At 38.6% G+C, this 27,532-nt stretch overlaps 1 protein-coding gene across 1 annotated transcript; it reads right to left on the bottom strand.

The window, feature by feature from the left end:
- Positions 1 to 24,623: 24,623 nt before the first annotated feature.
- Positions 24,624 to 25,652, bottom strand: LOC108984065. Its single transcript, XM_018955894.1, has one exon. It carries the CDS (start codon positions 25,650 to 25,652, stop codon positions 24,624 to 24,626), a length of 1,029 nt encoding a protein of 342 aa, XP_018811439.1.
- Between the last annotated feature and the right edge of the window lie 1,880 nt (positions 25,653 to 27,532).

Genomic DNA, 27,532 nt, shown 5'->3' on the forward strand with positions numbered 1-27,532 from the left:
GAGCTACCACACCCATGGCACGCTGAACATTTGAGGAAATTTTATGCTTAGTCTATTTCATTTCTGCTTGATTTGCTTAGTACTTCCATTGTATGATTCATTGTTGGAACAATTTTTCACAATCAATAAACCGATGGCATTTTCCTTAGTATATTATCGCTTAAATTATCTATAGTCGCTTAATTGAACTACACGGGATACATCCCCCGGTAGTCGCCTAAATTGCTACTCGGGATGCAATTTAGTGTTAACTGTAGCCCAACTCAGTAAAATCGACCTAGTGTTAACTGTTAACAGTTGATAATAAGTTGTTACTAAATCTTCAGCATCCCACCAGTCTGGATTCCGATTATTGTTTCAGTAACATATTTTTAAAATGTGAACGTTGTCATGGACAATGTTATTATCCTTCTAAATTTTAGAGAAATGATTTGGGAATGGGTCCCGAATTTGTGTCCCGATTGGTTTTTTTTTTCTTTTTTGTACTTAGTGATTAAGGAAGTATTTTTTAGCGATGTTGTGAATTTTTTTTATTTTAAAAAAGATATTCAAGAATATAAAAAAAAATGAATGAAAAAAAAATAAAAGAAAAAAACTCTTTTTGCCTTTCTCGGTGGGTTCTCGGTCTAGCCACTACTCTTTCCGCAAAGGTCTTGATGTGATTCAACTTTCTGCTCTGGAATTTTGCAGCAACTTGATTATAGTCTTTGTCCAATGCCAAGCTTTGGTTTTGGCATCGACTAGAGATAAATATATATATTAATTACTATGATTTAGGTAGTCGCCTAAATTGCTACTCGGGATGCATTCCCGAGTAGTCCTATTGCCAAGAAAGGTCACATGGGAAGCATTCCACGGTGGACTAATCACCAAAGCGAATGATTCCCGCCAAGTGAAAAAAAGTTTTTTGGTTTTCTTGGTTTTTTTTTTTATGTATTTTTTTAATAATTTGAAATATTTTTTATGAGTTTGTCACTCCTTGGAACTCAATGCCCATTCCTTATGATTTTTATCCCTTACGCGATAAAAGTTTATCCCGAGTGGGGAAACATCCCCCATAAATTTGTAAACTAATCCCCGAGCAGCCCCTTAGGCTAGAAAATGGAGTAATGAACTCCAAGAGTTAGAGAGAGAAAGATCTAGTAAAATGAGTGAGAAAGAAAGAGACCAAAAAACATGATCGGAAAATAATGAAGAAATTAAAAAATTGATCATCAGAAGGAAAATTGGTGTTAGAATCACTGGAAAATTAGTATCGTTGAAACACCAGGAAACACCCAAAAAAAAAAAATAGTTGGAGAAGGCCGAACAATACCGAAATCATGCTAGAGATAACTCGGAGCTGCCAAAACAACAGTAGAACAATGCTAAAACAATAGGAAAAAACCCTAAACTAAGAAGCAAAATATTGAATCCATACAGGGTCACACTGGCAGGGTTCTTTCTCACAACTGTATATTTCTGTTCAGTTCTAATGCATGCTTGGGATATTGGAAAATTATTGTAGTTCACACACTCATTCGTGTATATCACATGGTATAAGTTACTTGGTAGGTATGTCTCTGGGATGATATTGACAATCGATGCCCTCAATTTACCCTTTATATATATATATTTATATACACACACACACACACACTTCTGGGAAAGTTATTGAGCCAATATTTCGGCACTTATTCCAGGATTGGTTATATGTTTGGATCGTCATTATTTCAATATCCTTATGCCGATTGCACATTTCTACTTGATCACTGTGCCTGCAAACTTTTCCTTTTCACTCCCTTTCCCTTTCTTATGGTTGTTTATGAATGAAGTTGAAAAATAACCCCCTGATTTACAGGTTATGGCTATACAATGGGCGGCTACAACTCTAACTATGGTGCTAGAATGACAGGTTATGGCTATACAATGGGCGAATATAATCCTCTGTCATTTGGATTTTAGTTTGTAACATAAACTATCAAAATTAATAAGTACTTAAGTTTTAAACTGACAAGTGATCTTGACAATATTCAGAAATACGAAATATCATTTCCTCAAAAATCATTTAATTTGTCAAATAGCTTGTGAAGTGGACCACATGACCAAATGGAGTAAAGGCTAAAACTTTTTGGTGATGCTTTATGATCATTTTATATTCGCTTCTCTAAAACTCACTTTCGCTCGAGCCAAGTCAAGCGACTCACTGATTTGAAATATAGCTCGAGTGAAGTGTTGAACCATGTCGAGCGAACTCTCTGACTTGAAGTTCGCTCAAGCCAAGTGTCGAGCTGTGTCGAGCGAACTCACTGACTTGAATGTAGCTTGAGCGAAGTGTTGAACCATGTCGAGCGAACTCTCTGACTTGAAGTTCGCTCGAGCTAAGTGTCGAGCCGAGTCAAGCGAACTCTCGAACTTGAATTTAGCTCGAGCCAAGTGTCGAGCTATGTCGAGCGAAGGCTACTTACAACCGGTTTGGGGAACCTCGGCGTCACCGTGTCCTAAGTGGCACGTTTCAAAAACGGTGTCGTTCTAAATTAAATTATCAACCGGTTGAATCACCTCCAAAATCCCTCCTTTTTCCCCCGAATTTGAATCCCCCTCCATCTCAGTCAAAACCCTCATCCCCATTCTCTTCGTCTTCTCCATTCCCATCATCTTCCCCGAGAAGCCAGCCTCTTCCTCTTCCTTCGTCTTCGATTTCGCTCTCAAGAGCCACGAACCCAGCAATTGGCTTCGTCTTCTCCCCAAAGTGGGTCTTCGGCTTCGATTTCGCTCCCAAGAGCCACGAACCCAGCAACCGACGAACCCACCCTTCGGCCCAGAAGCGTGGAAAAGTGAAGCCAGCCAGCTCGGTGAGCAAGACCAAGTTTGAGGTGGAGAATATAGGTATGGGGAAAATGTGTATCGCTCTACATAATCTTGAAATCTGCTCTACTGTGTTTGTTTTATGGTTAAGAATCGGATTGCTGGTTGTTTTTGCTTGTAGTTTGTGTTGTCTTGATGTAGTCCGGGCCCCGGGGTGGTTTTGGTTTGGTTTAGCGGGAAGTGATCCTATTGGGATTGAGTATAAGATGGTTGGTTTGGGTTTAGGGGATGCTTGGGGGGTAGGTGTGGGACCTCTGATTGGATGCCCTTAGTGAGATCTCGAGAATTGATGTTTCTGGTAGTTCTGAAAAGATGGCGAGTTTTTTGCGTTTAGTGTGAGAATGATGGAATCTTCTTAATATGGCTTTCATTTGGTACTTTCACCTTTTTAGGAACAAAATCGTGCAAGGTGCCAATTTCGGGTACCTTATTGGTTGCACAGTTACATGTGCGTTGTTTATAAATTATGATTGCTAGAAATTTCTAATGAATTATATTTACATGATGGAACTTATTGGTTGTGCATTTTCTGGTTGAGTTGTGGTGTTGGGAGTCTCTTGGTTGTGTGAGGTGGATAAAGGTATGTATAAGGAGACTGTTCGGATTGATGTGGCTATGTAGGTGGAGTTACATGGCTGTTTTGAGTTATATGTTGGCTGTATTTGGGTTTGTATGTTGATTGTTTATGTTGATGTGGTGTTTGCATGGGATGATACGTGTGGGCTGGTTGTGTTTTTGTCACAATGGTGGGCCATTGGTGATGTACATGTAAAAATTTTGGTTGTTTGGTGTTACTATTTGAGTTGATGTTGGATGTCGGAGTTGTTTTATGGTTGGTTGTGTCATGAAGTGTGTTGGGCTGGTTGTGTTGGACGTGTTGTAAGTTGTATGGATGCTCTAGGTTGACAAGCGGGATGGTTGGGTCGTGATGTCGTTGTTTGAATAATCTTGATGTGATTTGAGATGGTTCTCTGTTTTTTCTTTTGACACTAAGAGTTAGCACCTTTAATTTTTTTCGTATATTAACTGGCATTTATAGGCTTAATATCACTTACATTTATAGAAGTGTCTCAACAAAAGACTTTGAACGTGGCAGTCGTTAGTCGTAGTTCCCCTTTTTCAGTATATTTACTTTCTTAAATTTGACTAATGCTCTTAGCATTTTTGCTACAATTGATCCATATTGTCTAGTAGTCTGCTACTTGTCATTTTAGGCTACGTCTTACATTTTATTTTCCTAACAAATTGACATTAATTTCTAATTTACTTTATTATGCCTACAGACAAACACCATGCGACGTGTACGACGCCGGCCAACTCCTGCTCCCGACCAATCACTGTTCCATAATGCCCAGGCTCAGCAACTATACACTGAAAATTTTTCCAAGCGCAATCCCATTATTGAGCGTGAGGTCAATCTAGGTGAGCTTGAAGAGACTATACTGCCACATATCTTTCGGTCTCGCCAGTGGGTATCATTAACCACTGGTCTCCCCCCTCTGTCTGCGGAGTTGGTCCGGGAGTTTTACTCCAACATTCATGCCATAGCACCTGATGGTTCCTTTGACGTCACTCTCCGGAATATCCAAATCCGAGTCAGTCCGAGCATGTTAGCTGATTTGCTTAATGCCCCTCGTGTTACCGAGGCCCCATATCCGTATGCTAGCACCTCTGGTCCTAGCAACTCTGCCATCTACGCCAAGTTGTGTGGAGATGAATGTGGTTGGGATGGTCGGACACCCATTCCTACCAAAAACTTCTCACCTGACTATCTCCTTCTTAGTAGGGTCGTCCTTACTAACCTTTACCCAACCAACCATCATAGTGATGTCGGCCTTGACAGAGCCACCTTGCTTTATGCACTGATCAATGACGTTCCCATCGATCTGGGAAGTCATCTTTGCAAGGTCATTTTAGAGACTCATTAGTCCAAAAAAACTCGGTCGGGATTGCCTTTTGCGTGTCTTGTCACTCGCATTGCTTTGTTTCACTCTGTTCCTATTCCAGAGACAAAGCTTAGAACCCCTCTGAAGACTCCAATTGGTCGTCAGACCATCCAGCTCAGTCGTGCACACATTCGCCGATGGCCTTTTAATGATGAGGATCCTGCACCCAGTTCACACCCATCCCGTGCAACGCCATCAGGTTCTCAGCCATCTAGCTCAAGACCATCCACCCTTGCACCAGAGCCGAATCAGCCGGGAATACAAATGGTGCTTGATTGTTTGAGCCGCATCCAGACTCGTCTTGACCACATCGATAGTCGCATCGATAGTCGTCTTGATCACATCGTTGCTGGTCTTGAGCACATCGATAGTCGGCTCGATAATTTGGAAGGCCATCTGTAACAGCCCGCTAGAAATTCATTGGCGAAATTTCTATTGACTTTAGGAATCTCGTGAAAATCCCATAAGTTTTTACGAATCGACCTATTGCATAGGTTTTAGTCTGTCAACATAGTCAGTGTTATCACTCACTATGCTGCTAGAAATATGAGTTTTATTTATTTGAGGTGGTTAGAAGTGTCAGAATGCATTATGGTCTACGCCATTACACTCAGTGGATTATTTAGGATTTTATGGCACAATATCCTATTTTCATAATTCCGGACGAAACGTCTGTTGGAAATTGTGAAATTATTTTTAGGGGCACTTCGAGGTTAAATTTCGGTAAAATATTTTCACTATAAGTTAATATGAATATTTGGGAATTTTTAGTACTAAGTTTATGATTCACTTTTTCGAAGTGAATAGTAACCTCGGTAAGAGCACCAATTGCAGTGTTTCGAAATCACAGTGTGGAATGTCCAAATTGGATTAGAGAAGTTTTATTTGGACACTTGGCAAGATCTTAGCCACACTTAGTGAATAATTTTAGACACTTGGCACCATAAGGAACGTTTGTTGGATTTGAAGGAATCAAGGTGTGAGATCATGTCGCTTAAGCAAAACTTTGTTTCATCTGCTCAACCAAATTGTGCCAGATCAAAGAGGTTTTCAATCCTAGTGAAATTCTAAATGGTGGGAATCCAATCGAAAGCCCAAAAGCATGGTTGAAATCGAAACCCTAAACGGTTTCCCCAAAACCCTAAAGTTGGCCTCTAAACATTTTCTAATCCGATTTCTAGCATTGTGTTTAATCACTTGATTAAATCACTTCCACATGCTATTAATCCTTCAAATTTGTGTTAGAACATCATTATCCAACCTTGTTAACCTTGAAAAATTGATTGGGCCAAGTGATATTGGATTTGGGCTTGATAGCAACCCAAACCCTCTTTAAACCCCAAATTTTAGGCCCATTCGGTTTAGGCCCATTAAGGCCCACGAATTTGGTCACCATAGGATTGCTTCATGGCTAAGTTTTGTACCCCCACTTGGCTGGCCAGATCTGTACAAGAAGAGCCTAGAAGGTTCTTGAAAGACAAAGCAAAAGGGCCACCTCACTCTTTCACTCTCACACTCCACCTTGAGAAAAGATCTTGGTCTGATTTTTATGAGAAGAAAAGGCCAACACTCAACCATTCCTTCAGTCATATCACTTCCCATAGCTTGTGTAAGAAGCTCTTCAGTCCACTTCCCACGAAAAAGCAACTCTCCTTTACACTTTTCCTTCATAGAACACAAAAGACACTCTCGGACAGTTTTTCGTACCTCTTTTGAATGCCTGTTTCGAAGCTTTTGTAAGTGTTTCCTCGCAACGTTTCCTTCATTAAAGTTGTTTATTTTGGAGTCTAGTTTACGTGGATATCTTATTTGTTCCATTTGGAGATCATTTGATTGGTAAAAAGTTGTTTAGACCCCAGAAAGGTCATTCTGGGCGATAAACTGGAGAGTGTGTTATATTTTGGAGTTTTTGACCAAGCTAATGAATAGATCTTGGTCCGAAATTTTTATGGAGTACTGTTAACATGTGTATATGATTATTGGTTGAGGATTTGTTGCATGATTAAAAGTTTTGGTGAAATATTTTCTTAGGTCTAGAAACTTAGAAACTGGAAGAGGAAAAACAGTTTCTGTTTTGAGAAAGTTTAAATCTTTTATGGTTTAATCTTATTCCAATGGCTTTGATATTTTTATTGGAAGATCCTAAGCATCTTATATACATGTTAGAATGTTATTTTGAAGATATTTGATGTTAGTTTCGAACATATGAAATTTTATGGAAGGAGATATTCGGTTAGGCCAAAGTGATGATGTTCTTGGCTAAATTTATGTTTTGGTTGATGTTTACCCATGTGATCTTGAGTTTGAAGCTTGGATCTGTTTTAGGACACCTTTTTGAACCATGTGATGTTTTGGTTTGAAGATCACTTCTTTATAAGTCATGGATCAAGAGGTTGATCAAAACAAGTTAGAAACAAAATTCTGTTTTGAACTTAGAAGAGAAACCAAAAAGTTCAAGTATGGTTTTAGTGATTTTGATGACTTTTGTTCATGATTCAAAACATGATTATTCTTAAGAATATGTTATGAGTGTAGTAGAAGAAAAATTTTGGTTTAATCATGAGTTTTGAGATTTGAAAGAATTACAACAAAAAGCAAAGGAAATAGCCTTTGTAAGTTTCGGCCATATAGAGTTTTGATGGTTGTGTTTAGTTTTAAATTTTTATGAATTGATATTTGATTTAGGACAAAATTTACATAAGGTATGTAAATTTTGGTGATTTTTGAAGTTATGATGCAAAATCCTTAAGTTAGGGGTAAAATGGTCATTTTCTCATAGTAGGGTAAAATGGTAATTTTACTCTAAGTTGATATTTTTCCATATTCCTAATTTGTTAGTGATTAAATTCTAATTTTTAGAAATCACTACTTTCAGTTTCTCGTGATCGCACTTGAGCTTTGTCTCGAAACGCGAAGATCGAGGTAAGTTAGCTTTTAACTTACTATCAATTTAATGTGTATGTGTGATAAGTAAGGAACTAAATTGTATGTATGCATGTTATCATATGTGCCATGCCAAGTCATTACATATTTATCTGTTACACACAGAATTAATTTATTCTGTCACGTATTGCTATACATGCTATACATTGCAAGTATGTCATGTTAAGTTAAGTATGCCATCTGTTACATGTATTTCTTGTCATGTAATATTCATTGTCACATGTTACGCCATGTTAAGAAATGTTGTCTGTTATATGGTATGCCATGTTACGAAATGTTGCATGTTACATGTATGACATGTTATGAAATGTTCTCTGTTACATTTATGTCTCGAAGTATGTCATGTCTGTCGTCCTACGTTCATGTCACGTTATGTTACGTCAAGATTTCTGTCTTTTATGTCACGTTCATGTTACGTCACGTTACGAAATGTCATGTCTGCCAGTTAAGTCATTCATGTCAATCACGACCCTAAGCGCTAGGATGGGGTAATATCCTAGTGGAACTCCTTTGTTCACGCTGGAGTGTCTAAATAGGTGTGAAATTCCCTGGGTTGACGAAGTACAGTCAACAGGTTGCGAATGGGGCCTAATTAGCTGGTCACCGGAGCGCGCCAGGCACTAACGCCGATGGTGCCACACATTATGTTACGTGTGTCCACAGCAAGTGTGGCACAAACAGATAAGTCATGGGGCCACAACAACTGTGGAGCATGAAGTATGGGGCCACAACAACTGTGGAGCATACACTACGTGAGACACAGCAATTGTGACACGTAGAATACGTGGGGCCACAACAATTGTGGAGTACGTATTAACGCACTCACAGCTGGTATAGAAACCTGTGATGTGATGCGGTAATCGGCAGGGACACACGGCTCAAGGGGACCTGTGTAGCACCCATATGGTCACGTTAATGATTAAGTCTATTGAATAAGATTCCAAGTTCAAGTCATGTTTCACGTTATGTTATGTTCAAGTTTACGTTCACGCAATCATGGTAATCCCATGAGACAAGAATATGTTCCAAGTTCATGTTATGTTATGTTCACGTTTACGTTATGTTCCAAGTTCACATTTATGTTATGTCATGCTCAAGTTCAAGTTCAAATTATGCATGTTCACGTTCATGTTATGTTTCAAGTCCATGTTATGTTTCAAGTCACGTTCATGCTAAGCTTCAGTTTCAGTTTAAGTTATGCCAGTTATGTTATGTTGTATGTCAAGTTATGCTATGATTACTTACGATTTGATTATGTATTCATGCTTTTACTGCCATGCATGCATCATTAACCTGTGTGGAAGTTTCCTGTTAACTTGCTGAGATTTGTAATCAAATCTCACTGTGGTAGTCCCAACTACCATTCCCCCCGAATGGTAGATTTTGTTACAGGATTTGAAGGAGAATCAGGAATCGACCAACTGGAAATGGTCGACTAAGCGACGATGCGATGTAGGTGTTAATATAGTTGTTACCTCAGATTACTACTTGTATTTGTAGAGTTCAATCTCCATCACTCTTTTGATCACAACCATATGGATTAATATTGTGATCTCAGTTGTTTAGTATGTCATTATGTATGAAGTATGTTTTAAGTATTTGGGATATTTCGGTTTGGTGCATAGTATTGCTAAAAAGAAAATTTATCCGCTGCGAATATTGCATAATGCTAGATGCATGTTAGGAATATTGCATCTTATATGTCATGAACGGGGGCAGGTAACCTTGTGTTGCATGTCTCGACGCTTCAAATGTCCGTCCGATCCCAAGCGGAATTTGCGGGCGTCACATTTGGTGATCGTACATTTTCTCAGATACAATCCCTGTAGAAATCTGGAGAGAGAGAGAGTCCCAAAGAGTGTAGAGAAGTCTTTCTTGCTAGAGTTGTTAGACTTTTGGAGTCTTTGGAGTTATTTATAGATAGTTGCTATAATGAGTTTAGATTTTTATGGTTTGATTATGTTGATGTCTTAGCTTGATTTTAGAACCTCAGATGTTATTCTTGTGTATTATAAAATTCGGGTTAAGCTTGTTAGATGGGAGGTTTGGTCTAGATGCAACAAAAACCTTGCTTTTGGCCTTTAAGTCAATTAGCCCAAGCATGGTTTATATAGTTGTGATTTGATTTAAATTTTTTTGATTACATATTTGGCTTTAGGAAAACATTTACATGAGGAATGTTAATTTTGTTAGGATTTGGAGGTAGTATGCAAAATCCTTTTTAGGGGCAAGATTGTAATTTTCCACATGTAGAGGGGCAAGTTTGCAATTTAGCCCTAACTTAGTAATTATTTATATGTTTTTAAGTCTTAGTGAGATATTCTAACTTACGAAAAATATCTCATTTGAGTTTATGCCTTGTACGTTACGCTACAAACACTGTAAGTTAGACTCTAATTTACTCCTAGTGTATTTCTGTATGTATGGTGGTAAGCCCATAAATGTCATATTCTTGTCACTTATGAATATTATAAATGTTCTATTATGCCATGCCATGTCAATTATTTCAGGTACATATTTATCTGTTACACGTCATGCCATGTCTCATGCATAGAGTATGTCACAAGAAACATTTTTCAAATCAGTGGAGTCTTTTATTTTTATCACAACCCCAAGTGCTAGGATGGGTATTATCCTAGTGGAACTCCATTGTCCATGCTAGAGTGTTTAAACTGGTGTGAAATTTCCTAGGTTGATAAAGTACTGCCAACAAGCTTCAAATGAGACCTAAGTAACTGGTTGCTGAAGTGAAGTCAAGCACCCAAAGCCGGTGGTGCCAATCTCATGTTTATTAGCTTTTAATCAGTTCGATTGCCATGATTTACTCACAACTGGCGCAAATGCCTTTGATGTGATGCGGTATCAGTAAGAGCAACGACTCAGGGGGACCTGTGTAAATTTCACATGTTCATGTAAATTAACCAAGCTTATGTTGAACAAGATTCCAAGTCCTTATTTAGTTCATGTCAGCTATAGTTCATGTCAGTTTTCAGTTAATTTTAGTCCATGTCATGCTATTTGCCAAGTCATGTCATGCACACTCTTGTTCTTGTCACGACGCATTCATGCCATTTTACTGTCATGAATGCATCACATATTGCTTGTAAGTTGGTGGTTGACATGCTGAATTACAAATCTCACTTAGAAGTGAAGGACAACTAGCTAAGGACAAACTAGGTGAGATCGATTAGGCCCCAACTCGATGGCTACAAGATTATTGCTTCAGTTCTCCAGTTTATTGATAGGATTATAGCTATCATAGCCAAGTTGCAGTAGCAACTTAGCGAGTTAGCTCAGTGGTTATGTTATTCATTACTATGCTTATGGAGCATCGTCTCCAGTACTTATTTACGTTACCGTAATGATGGGCAAGTTTTGTAACATTACAGTTATCAGTTTGTTATGAGTTTATGAAGCATGTTATGTTTTGGCATATAGCTTCTAGTACGCTGTTATTTATTCAAGAAAAAAATTATCCGTTGCATATATTGCATATTGTTAGATGCATGTTATGTGCATTGAATCTTTAATTGTCATGAACGAGGGCATGTAACCTTGTATTGCATGTCCCAACACTTTAGAGTCCATCCAATCCCAAGCAGAATCTGGTGACGTCACATAATATGGCTAGAAACATAGTGCTGGAAATATTTATTTATGCTTTTAGAAAAAGGATTTATGTGGTTCGACATAAAGCCTACGCCCATGGGTCATTAGGTGGCAAGAAATCCACTATGTTTGGTGATCATACAGTTTCTCATTGACTCATATAGTTCTCAATACAATGGAAAAAATAGAGTTGATGAGAGATTAAATAAGATATTGTCCCAGTAGAAATCTAGAGAGAGAGAGAGAGGGAGAGAGGGAGAGAGAGAGAGAGAGAGAGAGAGTTCCAAAGAGTGTAGAGAAGTCTTTCTTGCTAGAGTTGTTAGATTCTCACATTTGTAATGGCCATCTCCATTTATAAAGGTTTTATTTATTTTCTAGCATAGTTGAGTCCTACTTGCCTTCTGTTACTTTCAACTTTTCACATGTGTAGTGGCCCGTACCTTGAAGATCACTTAAAATCACATCTCACAATACAGGTACAAACTCCAAGGCCTCAAAGACACAAAACTCATTGGTTCAAACCAAATATATAAATTCCTCTACAAGAACATCAAAGAACTAGTCCAACATAATTAACTAGGAACACCACAAAGTCTAAATAATATCATCAATATTCGCAAACAACACTCAAAGAAAATGACTAGTTTCTTGAATAAAATCCTCTTATAGACTTTTGTAACCTTGGGCACATATTCCACTATGCTCAATTAATCCAGCCTATGCTTTATATTCTTAATCCTCAGCTGAAACATACAGATCATCTGAAAAATATAGTGGAGCTAATTGGGTGAATTATCAATAACTCAGTAAGAAGTGAACATATACTATTTTATAAACATCAACTAGCTATAGAATGCAGAACAAAACAAATTATCAAAATACTAGAGTGACAATTTTGAAATATTGATATACAAAAGTCATTTGGCATATCATAACCGAACAACATCATATCAGAACGGAATCCATGTTTAGCCCTGTGATAGGATTGTGCAAGCCCTAGCGGCCAACTGACAGAAACAGAATGTGAAATCTTCCACTTATTATTCTTGAAGGTCCGAGTGTGAACACAGGAAAAACAACGCAGAATAACACTTTGTTTCCAAAGTGGGCGCATCAGAAATAGAGATGTTGGTTCCAACACAATAACAGAGGCCACAGTTTTACACCTGAGGTTAGGTCAGGATAGAAGCAAAAATAGAATGTCATGCCAGAAGGTTTTCCGATACAACATCATATCATAACCGAGTACTAAATAGATACAGATCATAATCATATCATCATGTATAAAAATCTTAAATTTCATATTCATTGTTTTTATACAGTTGTGAAACAGAGTGTCATGCTCATGTCTACACTAGTCATGACATAAAATATTTTTATTTTCTTATTTGAATGCAGTGAGTTATGTAGGAAAATGACCAATGTTTTTTTTTCCTTTTTAGGAAGAGAGAGTTAAGACTATTCATGCTGGTTTCGAACAGGATATTCGGGTATACCCGGCCTGGGACCTAGATTTTAAGTGCTTTTTTTCCCCACCACCAACCACCATATGGCCTTGTGCATTAATGTGGATAGGTTTTATATCAGTCCTACTAAGTGGAGTTGATATTGGACATGCATCTTAATGTAAAAGTGGATAATCAAATGATGGCTCATTTTCTTGATAGACATCATCCCCACTTGATTTGCCATCAATATCGTCCAGAACCCTTGGCACTGGTAGAATGTCATACACATTCCTATTATTATACTTCTACACAACATACCAGTTCCCCTTCGACCTTATATCTCTAATGTAAAAACACTGGGAAGCCTGACATGCCAACACAAATGGTTCGTTCTTATACCAAGTTTTGTCCATGTAACGCCCGTCCTTGTGGTGGGACTTTTTATAAAATGATTTTAGAAAAGATGACGGGAATTACCGTTTGATTTAAAACTTTTTACTTCCATACCCAAGGTACAAGACTCTACGTTATAAAATAAATGTGCTTTGAGAATAAAAGAGGTTTACAGTGGAAAACATTAATCTTACAATAAAATAAAAAGGCTTCTCATGCAATTAAAACTCTCATGACTAGACTTCCGTGCTCTTCCCTATGGGTCGTGTCCATCCTGACGCGTATTGCTCATTCAGTCCCTGTGTGGGAAGGGGCATACATAAAAACTAAAATGAGTCGATGACTCGTAAGAATTACTTCATACAATTAAAATATAATAACATAGGTTTTCAGTCATGCATTTATCATTCCATACATACATACTATACGTACATGCATGCGCGTGTTTGTTTGAAAACATCACTGGACGAGGTTTTTCTTTAAAAAATGGGCTTTCTCTTTGTAAAACGTTTCTCCCGTCAGTGCCTTCATTTATTAAAGAATGCCATGCATTCATACATTCGTTCTTATCACTTTTATTGGCCAGTACACACTGTTACACCTCGTGTGTTGGGGTTAGCGGTCTTCCTTTGGACCCGGACTCTACCCGTGGCCATGGGTTGGGAATCCCTTTTTAGTTAGGGGCAGCACTGGGTGTACTACCAGTACTACTTATCCGGCATTGCAATCTGCTCATTTCATTGGTACCCTTTCAATTCATTCATATGGCCGTTACGTATTTTCATATATTAAACGTTCAGTCCTTTCATTCAGTTCAATCCTTTCCTTTTCAGTCCTTTTCATTTAACAGTTCATTCATGGAGAAACATCATTTAAGAGCATGGGCTTAAACATCATCTTTCATGACATCATTTAAAGCATCAGTTCGTAGGGATGTTTGGAAACACTTTTCTTTCATGACATCCATAAAACATCAGTTCATGGCATCCTTAAATCCATACTTTTTTCGCATCGTTTAAAGCATCAGTTAAAGCTCGGGGCACAAGCCTCGACATTTCTTTTCTTTTCTTAGAAAATACAGAAAATAGATACATCATATAATCATCCATTCACATGCGTACAATTAATACTTTGGGTGTGTAAAAAGGGGCTGCCAAGGAGGGTCCTTTACATACTTATACCTTTGAACACTTAACATGCTTTCGTAAAAACATCGTTTCATAAGGCATCGTAAGTAAAAAGCATTTTGTTTCCATTTTCTTGTATTTTAGAAAACTCTAGAAGAGTATGAAAGCAATACTTACCTAAACTCCATGCTACTTTCGTATCATGTAGTCCATTCATGTGCATGTCAGATGGCAACCTACATGCATACACATAATCTTGATGTCATTCTCTATCTAATGCATAAGCAACTTAAACTAGAAATAGAACTATGCTTCACTTGGAACACTCTCCTTCTATCCCATGCTCTTACGTACCCTTTACTATGCTATGACCTTGGGGGACCACTTACGCTCACTATCTCTTCCAAACTCGACGATCTTACCTAGAGTTCTCATCCACTAAAGTGAACCCATGATTCACCTTAGGGTTAAGACAGTAGGACTTCCATCTTACTTTTCCTATTGACCACATTCCGACACATGATTCCGACCGAAGAAATCATGAATCCCAATCCTAACAATACACCTGTCACTGCCTCAATGCATCTTTGCCCATACTAAATCCTCATTTCCATCCATACAAGCCACATGGCTCTAAGCCAACTCTGAGGCTTAAGCACCGTGTAACTGTGCTTAGGACAGAGTACCCATTACATATGTTGAATCCGTCCAGTACATGTGTCTCACCAGATTATACACGTACCTTACTCCCTTAAGTGACCAACATATAACACGTTGATCACCTGCTTGTGTAAACCAGCACCATACTCCGATACCAACCTTCTCTTAACCCTGCTAGCATGACTCTTCATGCTGCCTGTCCCTTTTGACAGTTCATCCCAACACGACAAAACTCCATTCACAACCACGCCTTACGTCACGTCATATAGCTGAAGATTACTCCCAAACTACACCGTGATCGTGTCACATCACCTGACATCCTGCTACGCCAACTCCTTACTCATTACGAGTATGGTTCCTCACGTACTCCTATCACATCGTGACATCTCGTCACAATCCCTACTATGCCATTCCTATGTTAACTCCTCACCTATCATAAGCACGACTACTGGTAACCATGTCACTTCTCGACATTCCCCAGTCATGCTTCCGCTGCGCACTTTTACACTTATTCTTCTACTTCACCCATACTCTTAACCATGAGTCAACTACACGGTGACACCCGTCACCTCAGACTACAGGCTACACCATAACTACTTCGAAACACTGTTCCATAGTTCCTTACAGTACTCATCATGCTCTATGTCCATCAACCACACAATCATTCTTATCTCTACGACACGCTACGCGGTGTGTCGCTGCACCTCTTGGAGCACACTACATGTGTACTCTTTCTCACACGCTAAGCCATATCACCACTATGGCGTACACGCCATTTGGCACATCACTCCATCACATCGAGTACACTCCTCGCGTACTCCCTTCATACACGCTATACCACACAGAGTACACTCAGCATGTACTCTTCCCATCGCACAATACGCCAGGAGGGTATATTTTATATATACTCTCCTTATCCCACACCATGCCACGAGAGTACACACTCTCTTCCCAATCCACATGATGCCATGCTACCATTACATCACATATTCCACAACCACACTACACAGCACAATCTACAACACTTCACAACATACTTCCCAACAACGCCCAACACTTCTCTACACAGAAGGCCCAACACTTCATTACACAGCACATCACAATACAACGAACTCCACAATACTAACAGCACAGTCCACAACCTAATTAGCTAATTAACATCTAACATAAATAACGAGGGATAGAAGGTTATACCATAGACGAAATAACCCATGCGTTGCTCACCGATCGTCACAGTTGATGACGTCGGAAGGGTCGTACGTGGCGGCTAACCCACGTACAGTGGCTATCATGGCCATTGGAGGTGGCTAGAGGTGCGGGTCTAAGCGTGGGAGGGTCAGGTCGTGGTTCTGGAGTGGTGGTCTTATGGTGGTGTCGAGGTGGCACACGTTAGAGACACGACAGCTTGTGGAGGAGCTAAGGCCATGGGTCTCGACAAGGGAATTCGGAGGGAGGCTCGGCTGGTCATGGCTGGCCATGGAGGAGCGAGATGGGCACCTGTGGTGGCGCTGGGGAGTGATGGGCACCAAGATGGACCTAGTCTTAAAGATTCTTTGCAAGTTCCGGTGGATCAATTACAAGGTCAAGAGCCAAGAAGATCAAGGAGGCAATGCAAGGATTGATGCAATCCACTAGGGATGAGTTTAACAAGAGCCCAACATTGAAGATGGGCTTGAAGGATGAAGATCTAGTTTTGATTCATTTGATAAGCTATGGAAGAGGGTAACAACATGACTTAAAGACTTTGGGCACTTGAAGGCTTTCAACTAATTTAATTCATTTAAATGACTTATTTTATTAGTTTAGAATAATTGAGTTTTATTATGGGAAGGACTTAAGGGGGGCCTATGCAAGGCCATGTTGGGAAAGTTATTATTTCATTGAACTAGGGTTTCTAGGGGTTACTGTAGCGTTACTGTAGCCGCGACACTGTTCATCCAGGGGCATTTTGGTTAAAAGGGGCTTTATTTTAGCTAGGGTTTTAATTAGGTTTAGGTTTAAATACTCTTTGTAACCTCATTTTACTAAGTTTATAAAATTTGATGAATTTATTCATTGTGAGTTGAGTTTTATCTCCTCTTGTTCTTGCTTGAACTTTTGAACTTGTCAAAGGTAAATCACAACCTTTGTGGTGGTCGTCCTTGTAATCTGGGTTCTTCAACGGGTCTAGATTTTAATATAATCTAGGTTATTGAAACGAGTTCTCATCGGGTCTAGATTCTCCATCCATTTGACTTGATTTTGGCTTTCTTGGTGAGTTTTCAAATCGATTGGGGAGTTTTCAAGGGATTCCATTCCTGTGGGTTCATATCATTTGGTATCAGAGCAAGGTTTCCAATCAGGTCTGATTCTATCTTTTAATATCTTGCATCCTTAAATTTAATTCTAAGGCTACATTGTTCTAGGGTTGCCAAAAAAAAAATGCAGAAACAAAAAGTAGGCTGCCGAAATTCTTAGGGTTTTGGATTTGGTTGAAATTTGCATCACCAAGGGTTTCAAAATTCTAGGATTTAATGCATCTCTAGGTTTGTCAATAGCTTGGAGTGCTATTCCATTGATTCTCTTCTCTATTTCGTTGTCAATTCTTGTGTGCTTGAATTCGATTGCTTGATTTTCACAATTGAGTATTGCTGTTTGTGATTGAATTAGAGAAGAAAAAGGAAAAGAAAAGAAAAAAGAAAGCAAAGGAAAGGAGAAGAAAAGAAAAGAAAAAAAAAAGGAAAAAAAAAGGAAGAAGAAGAAAAGAAAAGGTAGTATATTCAAAGGTTGCTATATAGTTACAACAAAGAAAAAGAAAAACATCTGTTGATTGATTTTTATCATCAAATGGGCTGAACACATATTTGTAGTTGTTATCTTGTTTTATAATTACTCTTTCTCTCGTATAAATTCCTTGAGTCCTGTGTCATTTTATTCTTTCCTTGTTTCTTGTTTCTTGGATCTATATTACTGGTTGAAATAATACAAGGTTGTATTGTCTTGATTTAGTTCAACTAGTTCTTAAAGAACTTGAGCGGGAAAGCTATTGAGGTAAAAGGCAAGAGAGTGTGAGACTATTACCGGAAAAAAGTTTATTAAGAGTGAAACACGAGTGGAGTGTAATTGTTCGAGTGTAAACACGTAAGGGAGTGTGTGAAGTTTTCCACTAATATTCTTTTGTGCAGCACTTTACAATGTCTCACCGAAGTGGCTCTTCACCAAAGGGGATGCTCATCCTTTGTGTTGCAATCGATGCAACAATAGTTTGAGCGGTTGAACTTGGTATTGGGTGAAGTGAGGGATATGATAGATCATCAAGATGCGGTAATTAGAAATCTATAGGGCAGGAGAGATAGGAGGTGAAGTGAGTCTAGTGTTGAAAATGGTTATGAGAATGAAGAGTATGGTGAGTCTCTTGTTGCCAGGCGTGCTCTCAATACACAAATTAAGATGGATGATACAAAGCAGTAGAGCGAGAACATTTTTCATACTAGATGCCACATCAACAACAAGGTATGTAGTATGATTATTGATTTGAGGAGTTGTATTAATTTGGCTAGCACTACTTTAGTTAAGAAATTGAATTTAGCTACCTTAGAACACCCTAGACCATACATGTTGCAGTAGTTGAGTGATTGTGGGGAGGTTAGGGTAAATAAGCAAGTGCTAGTTTCCTTTTTAATTGGGAAATACCAAGATATGGTCCTTTGTGATGTAGTGCCTATGCATGCTGGCATATTTTGTTGGGTAAACCGTGACAGTTTGATAGGAAGGTGATCCATGATGGGTTAAGGAACATGTACAGTTTTGAAAAGGATGGAAAAACAATCAAACTTGCTCCTTTAATTCCAACACAAGTCCATGGGGACCAATTGAAACTGAAAAGTGAATTTGCTCAAAAAAGAAAGAGTGAAAATGAGAGTGATCAAAAAAGAAAGAGTGAAAGTGAGAGTGATTAAAAAAGAAAAAGTGAAATTGAGATTGAGCTAATAAGCAAGAGTGAAAGTGAGATTGAGCTAAAAAGCAAGAGTGAATGTGAGATTAAGAAAAAAAGAAATAGTGAGGCCGAAAAGGAGAGTGAGAGAAAAATGAGAGAGAAAAAAGATGACGGTGAGGTTGATACCTCAAGAAAAAGAGAGAATGGGTTGGAAAACAATTGTAAGGTTGAGAGTACAAAAAAAGATGAAGAAAAAGAGAGTAATAGAAAACAAAAGAGTGAAACTGAAAAAGTGATTGAAACAAAAGAAGTGAGTGGAAAGAAAAGAGAGAATGAAGAAAGTGAGAGAAAAAAAAGGGAAAAGTGAGTTTTTATGCTAAGGCGAGTCTTAGTACTAACGAACTTGACGTATCTTTGCTTAGCATTGTTATCTCTTTGATGCAGGGATATCAGGTCGTATTTCCTAGTGGTGTGTTTAGTGGATTGGCACCTATTAGGGAGATAGAGTACTACATTGGTTTTGTGCCAGGTGCGGCAATTCCTAACCGACCTTTATTTTAAGAACATGAGTCCTTGACACACATGAAGGGACAAGGTAAGTTGCTGACTAGAATGCATGCTAAGTGGGAGGACTGTATTGATACTTTTCCTCATGTATTCAAATACACACAAGGTATGAAAAATTTTGTGGTTGATGCTTTAGCAAGAAGGTATGTCATTGTCTTCATTTTAGATGCAAAATTGTTGACACTTGAATATGATAAGGAATTGCATGCTAATGATGATGACTTTGCTAGTGTGTATGGAACATGTGAGAAAGCATCGTCTGGTAAGTTCTATAAACTAAATTGGTACTTGTTTAGAGATAATAGATTTTGTATGCCTACTAGTTTTATGCGTAAGTTGCTTGTGTGTGATAGGCATGGTGGTTTGTTGGGTCATTTTGGTGTAAGGAAAGCTTTAGGTGTGTTTCATAAACGTTTGTGGAAGTATCATTTGCCATACATTGACTTGTTGCATGAACGTTTACTGGAGTATCTTTCGCCTTTTATTGAGTATGCATATAAATGGAGTTGTCATTTTGGTGTGAGGAAGACTTTAGTTGTGTTTCATGAACATTTGTGGAAGTATTGTTTGCCATTCATTGAGTTTACATATAATTGGAGTGTTCATGGTACTACTAAATTTTCTCATTTCGAAATTATTTTTAGACTTAATCCATTTACTCCTTTAGATTTAACACCTTTGCCTGTTGATGATAGGAGTAGGTTGGATGGACTTTTCCAAATTCTTAAACAAATTAATGAAAATGCATATCTAATGGATCTTCTAGATAAGTATCCTGTTTCTGCTATTTTCAATGTTACTAACCATTTCCCCTTTGATCCAGGTGGAGATTCGAGGTCGAATCATTTTTAGGAGAGGGGGAATGATGGGCACCAAGATGGACCTAGTCTTAAAGATTCTTAGCAAGTTCCAGATGGGTCAATTACAAGGTCAAGAGCCAAGAAGATCAAGGAGGAAATGCAGGAATTGATGCAATCCACTTGAGATGAGTTTAACAAGAGCCCAACATTCAAGATGGGCTTGAAGGATGAAAATCTAGTTTTGATTCATTTGATAAGCTATGGAAGAGGGCAACAACATGACTTAAAGACTTTCAACTAATTTAATTCATTTAAATGACTTATTTTATTAGTTTGGAATAATTGAGTTTATTATGGGAAAGACTTAAGGGGGGCCTATGCAAGGGCATGTTGAGAAAGTTATTATTTCATTGAACTAGGATTTCTAGAGGTTACTGTAGCGTTATTGTAGCCGCAACACTATAGCTACGGCACTGTTCATCTAGGGGCATTTTGGGTAAAATAGGCTTTATTTTAGCTAAGGTTTTAATTAGGTTTAGGTTTAAATACTCTTTGCAGCCTCATCTTGTTAAGTTTATGAAATTTGATGAATTTATTTATTGTGAGTTGAGTTTTATCTCCTCTTGTTCTTGATTGAACTTTTGAACTTATCAAAAGTAAATCACAACTTTTGTGGCGTTCCTCCTTATAATCTTGTTTCTTGAGACGGATTCTTCAATGGGTCTAGATTTTAATATAACTAGGCTCTCACAACAAGTTCACATCAGGTCTAGATTCTCCATCCATTAGACTTGATTTTGGCTTTCTTAGAGAGTTTTCAAATCGATTGTGGGTTCAAGGGATTCCATTCCTGCGGGTTCATATCAGGGTGTCCCCATGGTGGTCTATGGCGGCGGATCTAAGCCGTAAAGTGGAGAGGAGCCGTGGGAGAGTGAGAGAGAGTGAGGGAGCTTGGTGGCTCAGCTAGACCTGGGAGTGGCTAGGGGAGGTCGCCGGTGGAAGGGAAAGCTCTTGGTGGTGGTGCAGTGACCGTGGTAGTTGGAGCTCCGCCGTGGGTATGGAGAACCCGTGCGTCGAAGGAGCTTCGTGCCACTGAGGAAGGGGCTATGGGCTTCGGGCCAAGGGGAGGAGGAAGGGGAAGGGAAGAGGCAGCTCGTGGTGATGCTCTGTGGGGCTGGAACCGGCACATGGCGGCGCTAGGGCTGTTGATGGCCTTGAAGCCGTGCGAAACCCATTTATGGGATGGATGCGTGCGTGTGATGAAGAGGGAGAGGGAAGTTGTCGTGGCTTGGGTTCCATGGAAGGGGTTCGCCAGTGAGAGGGGAGGTCGTTGGTGGTGGTGCATTGGCCATGTACGACAGTGCACGGAAGAGAGAAATGGATTTTACCCTTTTCGATTACTCATCGTGAGAAGAGAGAGGGGGCTGCGTGTGGGGGCAGTTGGAGGTAGCTGGCTTGTTCACCGGCGTGAGGGGTCTTCGGTGATGGTGGCAGTGAGGCAAGGTGGCACACGGCGGCCCCTGGTTGGGTTGTGGAAGAATCGAGGATGAGAGGGACAGCGTGTAACGTGGGACGTAAGGGAGAGGGATGAGAGAGAGAGGGGAGGGAAAAGTGAGGGAGAAAGAGAGGGGGCTGGGCATTTAATCCAATTCCTTCATCTTGGAATCTTCAAAATGATCTAACGATGAGAGACTAAAACACTAATTTGAAATGCGTAAACAATAACTTATTTAAAAAGTACTGAGAGCAATTAAAGTAGAATATCATTTAAACTAAACTTTAGTTTATAAAATAATATTCCTTCATCATTAATAAAATGATGAAGTCTTATTTAATATCTTTAATATCTTTAAAACGATAAAACCATTTAATTTAATTAGAATTTTAAACATAATTTTGAATCACATAATATTTTAAATAACTGGATGATATTAAAATGATTACCGACAATTATAATATTTTTGGAGCTCTTCAAAAATATTATAATTTCCTTATTTAAAATCAAGCTTAATTCAATAACACTGGAAATACTCCATATAAATATTTTCAGTGCATTTAAAACACTGGGTGTACTCTAGAAATCACATTGTATCTTTGAAAACATGTCATCGGGATTTGGCACGCATAACGAGGCTCACAGTCGCTAGAGAGAAGGGCAAACTGTTACATAATTTTCGTACTCTGAACTTGCTACGTTAGAAGGAAGAAGCGGGGTATTACAGTCCATGTTGACACTAGTTATATGATCGTCTACTTGTACCCCACGTTTCTTATCACCAACATTAAGCCAATCACAACTGAACAAGTACACTCGATGACCTCCCATGTAGTGTAACTCCATAACATTATTAAGAACGCCATAAAAGTCTAAATTATTAGTATTTTCATCACCAGTTACCGAAAGCCTTGAATTTTGTGATCGTCAGTGAAGTTCAAGCTGCTTCATATGGAACTGTTTACCATTTATAATGCAGCCAACAAATGATGCAACCCAAGGGTCAGGACCACAAGCTAATGCATACAAATCAGCGGACACACGGGGTGGGTTTCCCGTACGTTGGTCTCGAACCTATAGGAATATTGGGCTAAATTGTGAACTTATACTTTCATACACATAGTCAAAAGCAAGGTCGGGTTAATTATAAGTAGATAAAATGCACCCAATTGCTAATTTACACATTGTTTGAACCAAGTTGGAAACTTAATTTGATGCGTACAATCGACAGAATTTGGGTTTGACTCCTTACATTTGTCTTAGTGCTCCCTGCATTTGGAGAACACAATCGGCTAATCAATATTAGTTAGTTACGTAAAGTCTTATGGATAGTAGTAGGTCATTTCGAAAGAGCACGAAGGAAGTCATGGTTGCTTACTCTAGATAGGGTCCAATCTCGGTACTGTTGTTAAGCACGTACCATATGGCTGAGGTACAGAGTCTATCTTCTAATTGCACATTACAGGCTATACCCAAGGGACGAAGTTTCTTGTTGAAAATTTTGAATCCATCTATAGTATCCTCTTCTCCACCATCAATGTTGCGGTCCACTTGACTAAACTTTGTCTCAACATCTTGGAGATACATCGAGCAAAATGTCAAACACTCGATGTGAATGTAGGCTTCCGCTATTGAACCTTCTGGACGAGCTTTATTCTTAACATACCACTTGAATTTGCTGAGACACCTTTCGAATGGGTACATCCACCGATATTGAACTAGACCTTTGAGCATGGCCTCACCCGGTAAATGGACAGCTAGGTGGACCATAATATCGAAGAAGAAGGAAGGAATATCATCTCGAATTTACATAGAATGGTGACGATATCAAGTTCAAGCTGGGATAAGCGATTCACATCCAGTGTTCTGGTGCACAACTCTTTGAAGAAACTGCTAAGTTCAGGCAAAGCCAATGCAATATCACTTCTTAAGATTCCCCCAACAGAAATAGGAAGCAGTCGTTGCAAGAAAACATGATGGTCATGGCTTTTGAGCCTAGAGATTTTGCAATCACGTATAGATACACAATACGTGACATTGGCGGCAAACCCAGCTGGAAATTTAACCTCAGCGAGCCACTCACAAAATTTATTCCTTTCATGTGCATGTAATGTGCACAATGCATGTGGCATTGTAACACATCCTCCTTCACGCTTAAGATGTAATTATTTTCTGAAGCCCAAGTTCTACAGGTCACGTCGAGAATTTATATTATCTTTTGTTTTGCCAGGACTGTCCATTAAAGTGCCCAATAGCTATTAGAAATGTTCTTCTCAATATGCATAACATTTAGATTATGTTGAAACCGCAACATTGACCAATAAGGTAGCTTGAAGAAGATGCTTTTTTTTGTCCAGTTCAACTGATCTGCAGTGCATTTTCTCTTCCTACAAGATTTTCCAAATTGGACATCTCCAAGCATTTGTAGTTGAGTTAAGAGACCCGCTCCTTCGACCCAATTTGGTGGCATGTGATGAGCTTCTCTACCGTTGAACAACCCTTTTCTCGTCCGCCAACTGTGACCTGCCTATAAGAGACGTCGACGTCCCATATAACATTATTTTTTGCCATACTTCAACCAATTGTAATCTGTGCTTGCATTGCAAGAGGGACATGCCAATTTCCCTTTTGTTGACCACCCAGAAAGATTCCTATAAGAAGAAAAGTCATTAATTGTCCATAATAAGGCAGCATGCAACATGAACATTTCCTTAGTGGAAGCATCATATGTAGGTACCCCATGTTCCCAGAGTTAAAGCAAGTCATCAATTAACGGCTGCAAATACACATCAATGTCATTCCCTGGTGATTTTGGGCTAGGGATAGTGAGTGATGTCATGAAGAACTGGTCTTCCATGCATAACCACGGCGGCTAGTTATATGGGACAAGAATCACTAGCCAGATGCTATACGGCTTTGCTAGGTTGTTGAAGGGATTGAAGTCGTCGCTTGCCAAAGCATCCCTAGCAAACCAACAATGGGCTTGATCAAATGTCTTCCAGGATTGAGAGTCAACAGGATGTCTCATACTAGTCTCATCGGGTACCCACTGCTCCTTATGCCATCTCATATCACATGCTATCTTGTCTGTCACAAAGAGACGATGCAATCTTGGCTTCAAAGGAAAATATTGAAGCACTTTTTGTGGGATCACTTGTGACCCATGTGTATTTGACATCCAACACAAAGCCTTACATATAGGGCACTCATTAAGATTAGCATAATCCTTCCAAAATAAAATGCAGTCGTTGGGGCATGCGTGAATTTTGTGGTACTTGAAACCCAAACCTTGCTCCAATGACCTTGCCTCCTCATATGAACTAGGCAATTTAGCATCAGGAAGGGCAGACCGCAGAAGGCTTATGAGCATATCAAAAGAGTTGATTGACCACCCACCGAGCATTTTAATGTGTAACAACTTCACAATGAATGAAAGCTTTGAGAATTTAGTGCAGCCGCCGAAAAGAGGACGTCGAGCATCTTCTAATAGTTGGTCAAAAGTTGAGTTTGGGGAGGGATGTGGTATTGATGGCTGAGTTGGCGATGTAGTGTTGTCTCGAGGAGCATCTTCGAATGTGCCTGCTCGTATGCCATCTAACATACGGTCCATGTCATCAATGTACTTGTCTTCAACTCCAACCCCGAGATCGGTGTTGTCGTCAATGATGGGGAGTGTTTCCTCCTCCCCGTGAAATATCCACTTAGTGTAATTTGGATTGATCCCTTTTATGAACAAGTGAGTCTCCACCACCTCAAATATAGGCAAGAAGAGGTTATTACAACATATACGGCAGGGACACCGAATGCGATCACTTCCCTCGCAATGGTTTTGTGCCATTGTGAGGAAAGTTTTAACCCCTTCAGCATATTCAGGTGATACAAGTCTATCACCCAAATTCATCTAGCTTTCGTTCATCTAAATAAAAATAAGAGTCGTCAAATTCTTTATTCGACTCGGTGAATGATGATATGACAGGTTATTACGATGTTCTACTTACATATGGGATAAGAAAGTGTAAAGAGGGATTTATGAGGTGCGAAAAAATCCCCACTAGATTTAGCACGAGGAAGTGATCATGCATGTGGGTTTCAGACTTGCTTAATACATATTAATATTAATTTATGATATGTGGTACTTGACAAATCCATAATTTTTTTAACATTCTTGTAACCTAACATGATCATCATGAACTAGTAGATATGCATCAAACTCAACAAGACATATAATTTGATAGATACATAAATATAACCTCCAAGATTAATATGCAGGACCTAGAAAGATAACGCAATCAAACTCAATCCACGTTGTTAGTTACAAGTTGTTGAGATTTAAATTAATCAAATTGGGAGATGAAGTGAAAAAAACATGACAAGTATGATCCCATGCCAAACCACCCAATCGTCCCCCTTCCCATCCAATTGTTTTGTCATTTTGATCAAAGACAATTATAAGCATTGAAAATACATAAAGAAGGCACCCAAGCACTGAGATTTATTCGCGTACTTTAAAGGCAAGGTCATCAACTATAAGTAACATATACTTGTCATTGAAGTACTCGAAAAACTCAAAAGACTAATTCTGTATATATTAAAGGAAAAAACAATTATAAACTTGTCATGGTTAGTCAAACATAAATGTGACTTTCGTGCTAGGAAAGTTTTCAACAATTGATTAAACTCATCATGGTTTTTTTTCCCTCATAGAGAACAAATTTATTGCATACTATGAAGAATATCCAAAAATTCATGAAGTGATTGATTTCTAAAACAGAAAATTTCAGTTTACTTATATCATTAGTGACTGGGTAGTAAATAATCATATTTTGAGACATTTTCTTGTAGTGTGAAAAACGATTATTTTTGGGATAAAATGTGGGAACACCTTGTTGGCTGTTATGTAACATGTGTCAAGTTCCTTGTTTGTTTCCATCATGAGCTTGTTACTTGAGAATAAAAGAGATCTAAGTGATGGATGCCACATGTTGTAGTTTTGCATATATCATGCAAGGTTGTAATCTTATTACAAGAGTTGACATCATTAATTATTGTTGTTTTCCTATAAACTGTTTTACTAAGACTTGCCATTAATTTGTTGGATGCTATATAAGAATAATTTGTTTATTCCCAGTAATCAATTGTTAATTATACTTTGGTCAGGGATTCCTTCCAAATAAATCAAATTGATCAGATCTCATACAGAGGTGAAATGGGCAAGTTCAAAAAAGAAAAGTACTGGGATATTTTTGCCTGTTTCTGTCTGCAATTACATGGATGTATGTGTTTCATTGTTAGTCCCCCTTATATATAATTAATGGCACCAATCATTTGATCTCATGTCAACTCAATTTGTGAGATTTGTTTTATCCAAACTAAACATCTAGTATAGGTACTAATAAATACCTTAGTATTTTGAAAGCACAACCTTTCTTATTTCTGAACTCAATATGTATAGTGATTAATTTTTAAATCAGAATTTTCTCTTGCAGGCTTGATTAAACTACCTAGGACGAATAAAGAAATCAACAAGTTGTAACTCATTGGGACCAAAATACATTACTTCTCTATCTTAGAATGTTCATAATTTTCCTATTGCAACTATTAACCAAAATCATTTTCAATTTAAAACATGCTATATGTTCAACTGTTCAACCAGTGTTCGTTGTAATATGTTATTCATAGGAATCCTCTTCCCCCACCTATGCATATTACAGATTCTTTCAGCACCAAAGAAACTAACATTTGAAGTAAGTAAACGATTAAATAGATGAATGTATTCTAACT

This window comes from Juglans regia, chromosome 16, assembly GCF_001411555.2.
Source record: "Juglans regia cultivar Chandler chromosome 16, Walnut 2.0, whole genome shotgun sequence".
Taxonomy (NCBI): Eukaryota; Viridiplantae; Streptophyta; class Magnoliopsida; order Fagales; family Juglandaceae; genus Juglans; species Juglans regia.

Bases quoted from the DNA above. Each gene is read 5' to 3' on its own strand.
- LOC108984065 (XM_018955894.1), bottom strand. From the start codon at position 25,652: ATGAATTTGGGTGATAGACTTGTATCACCTGAATATGCTGAAGGGGTT.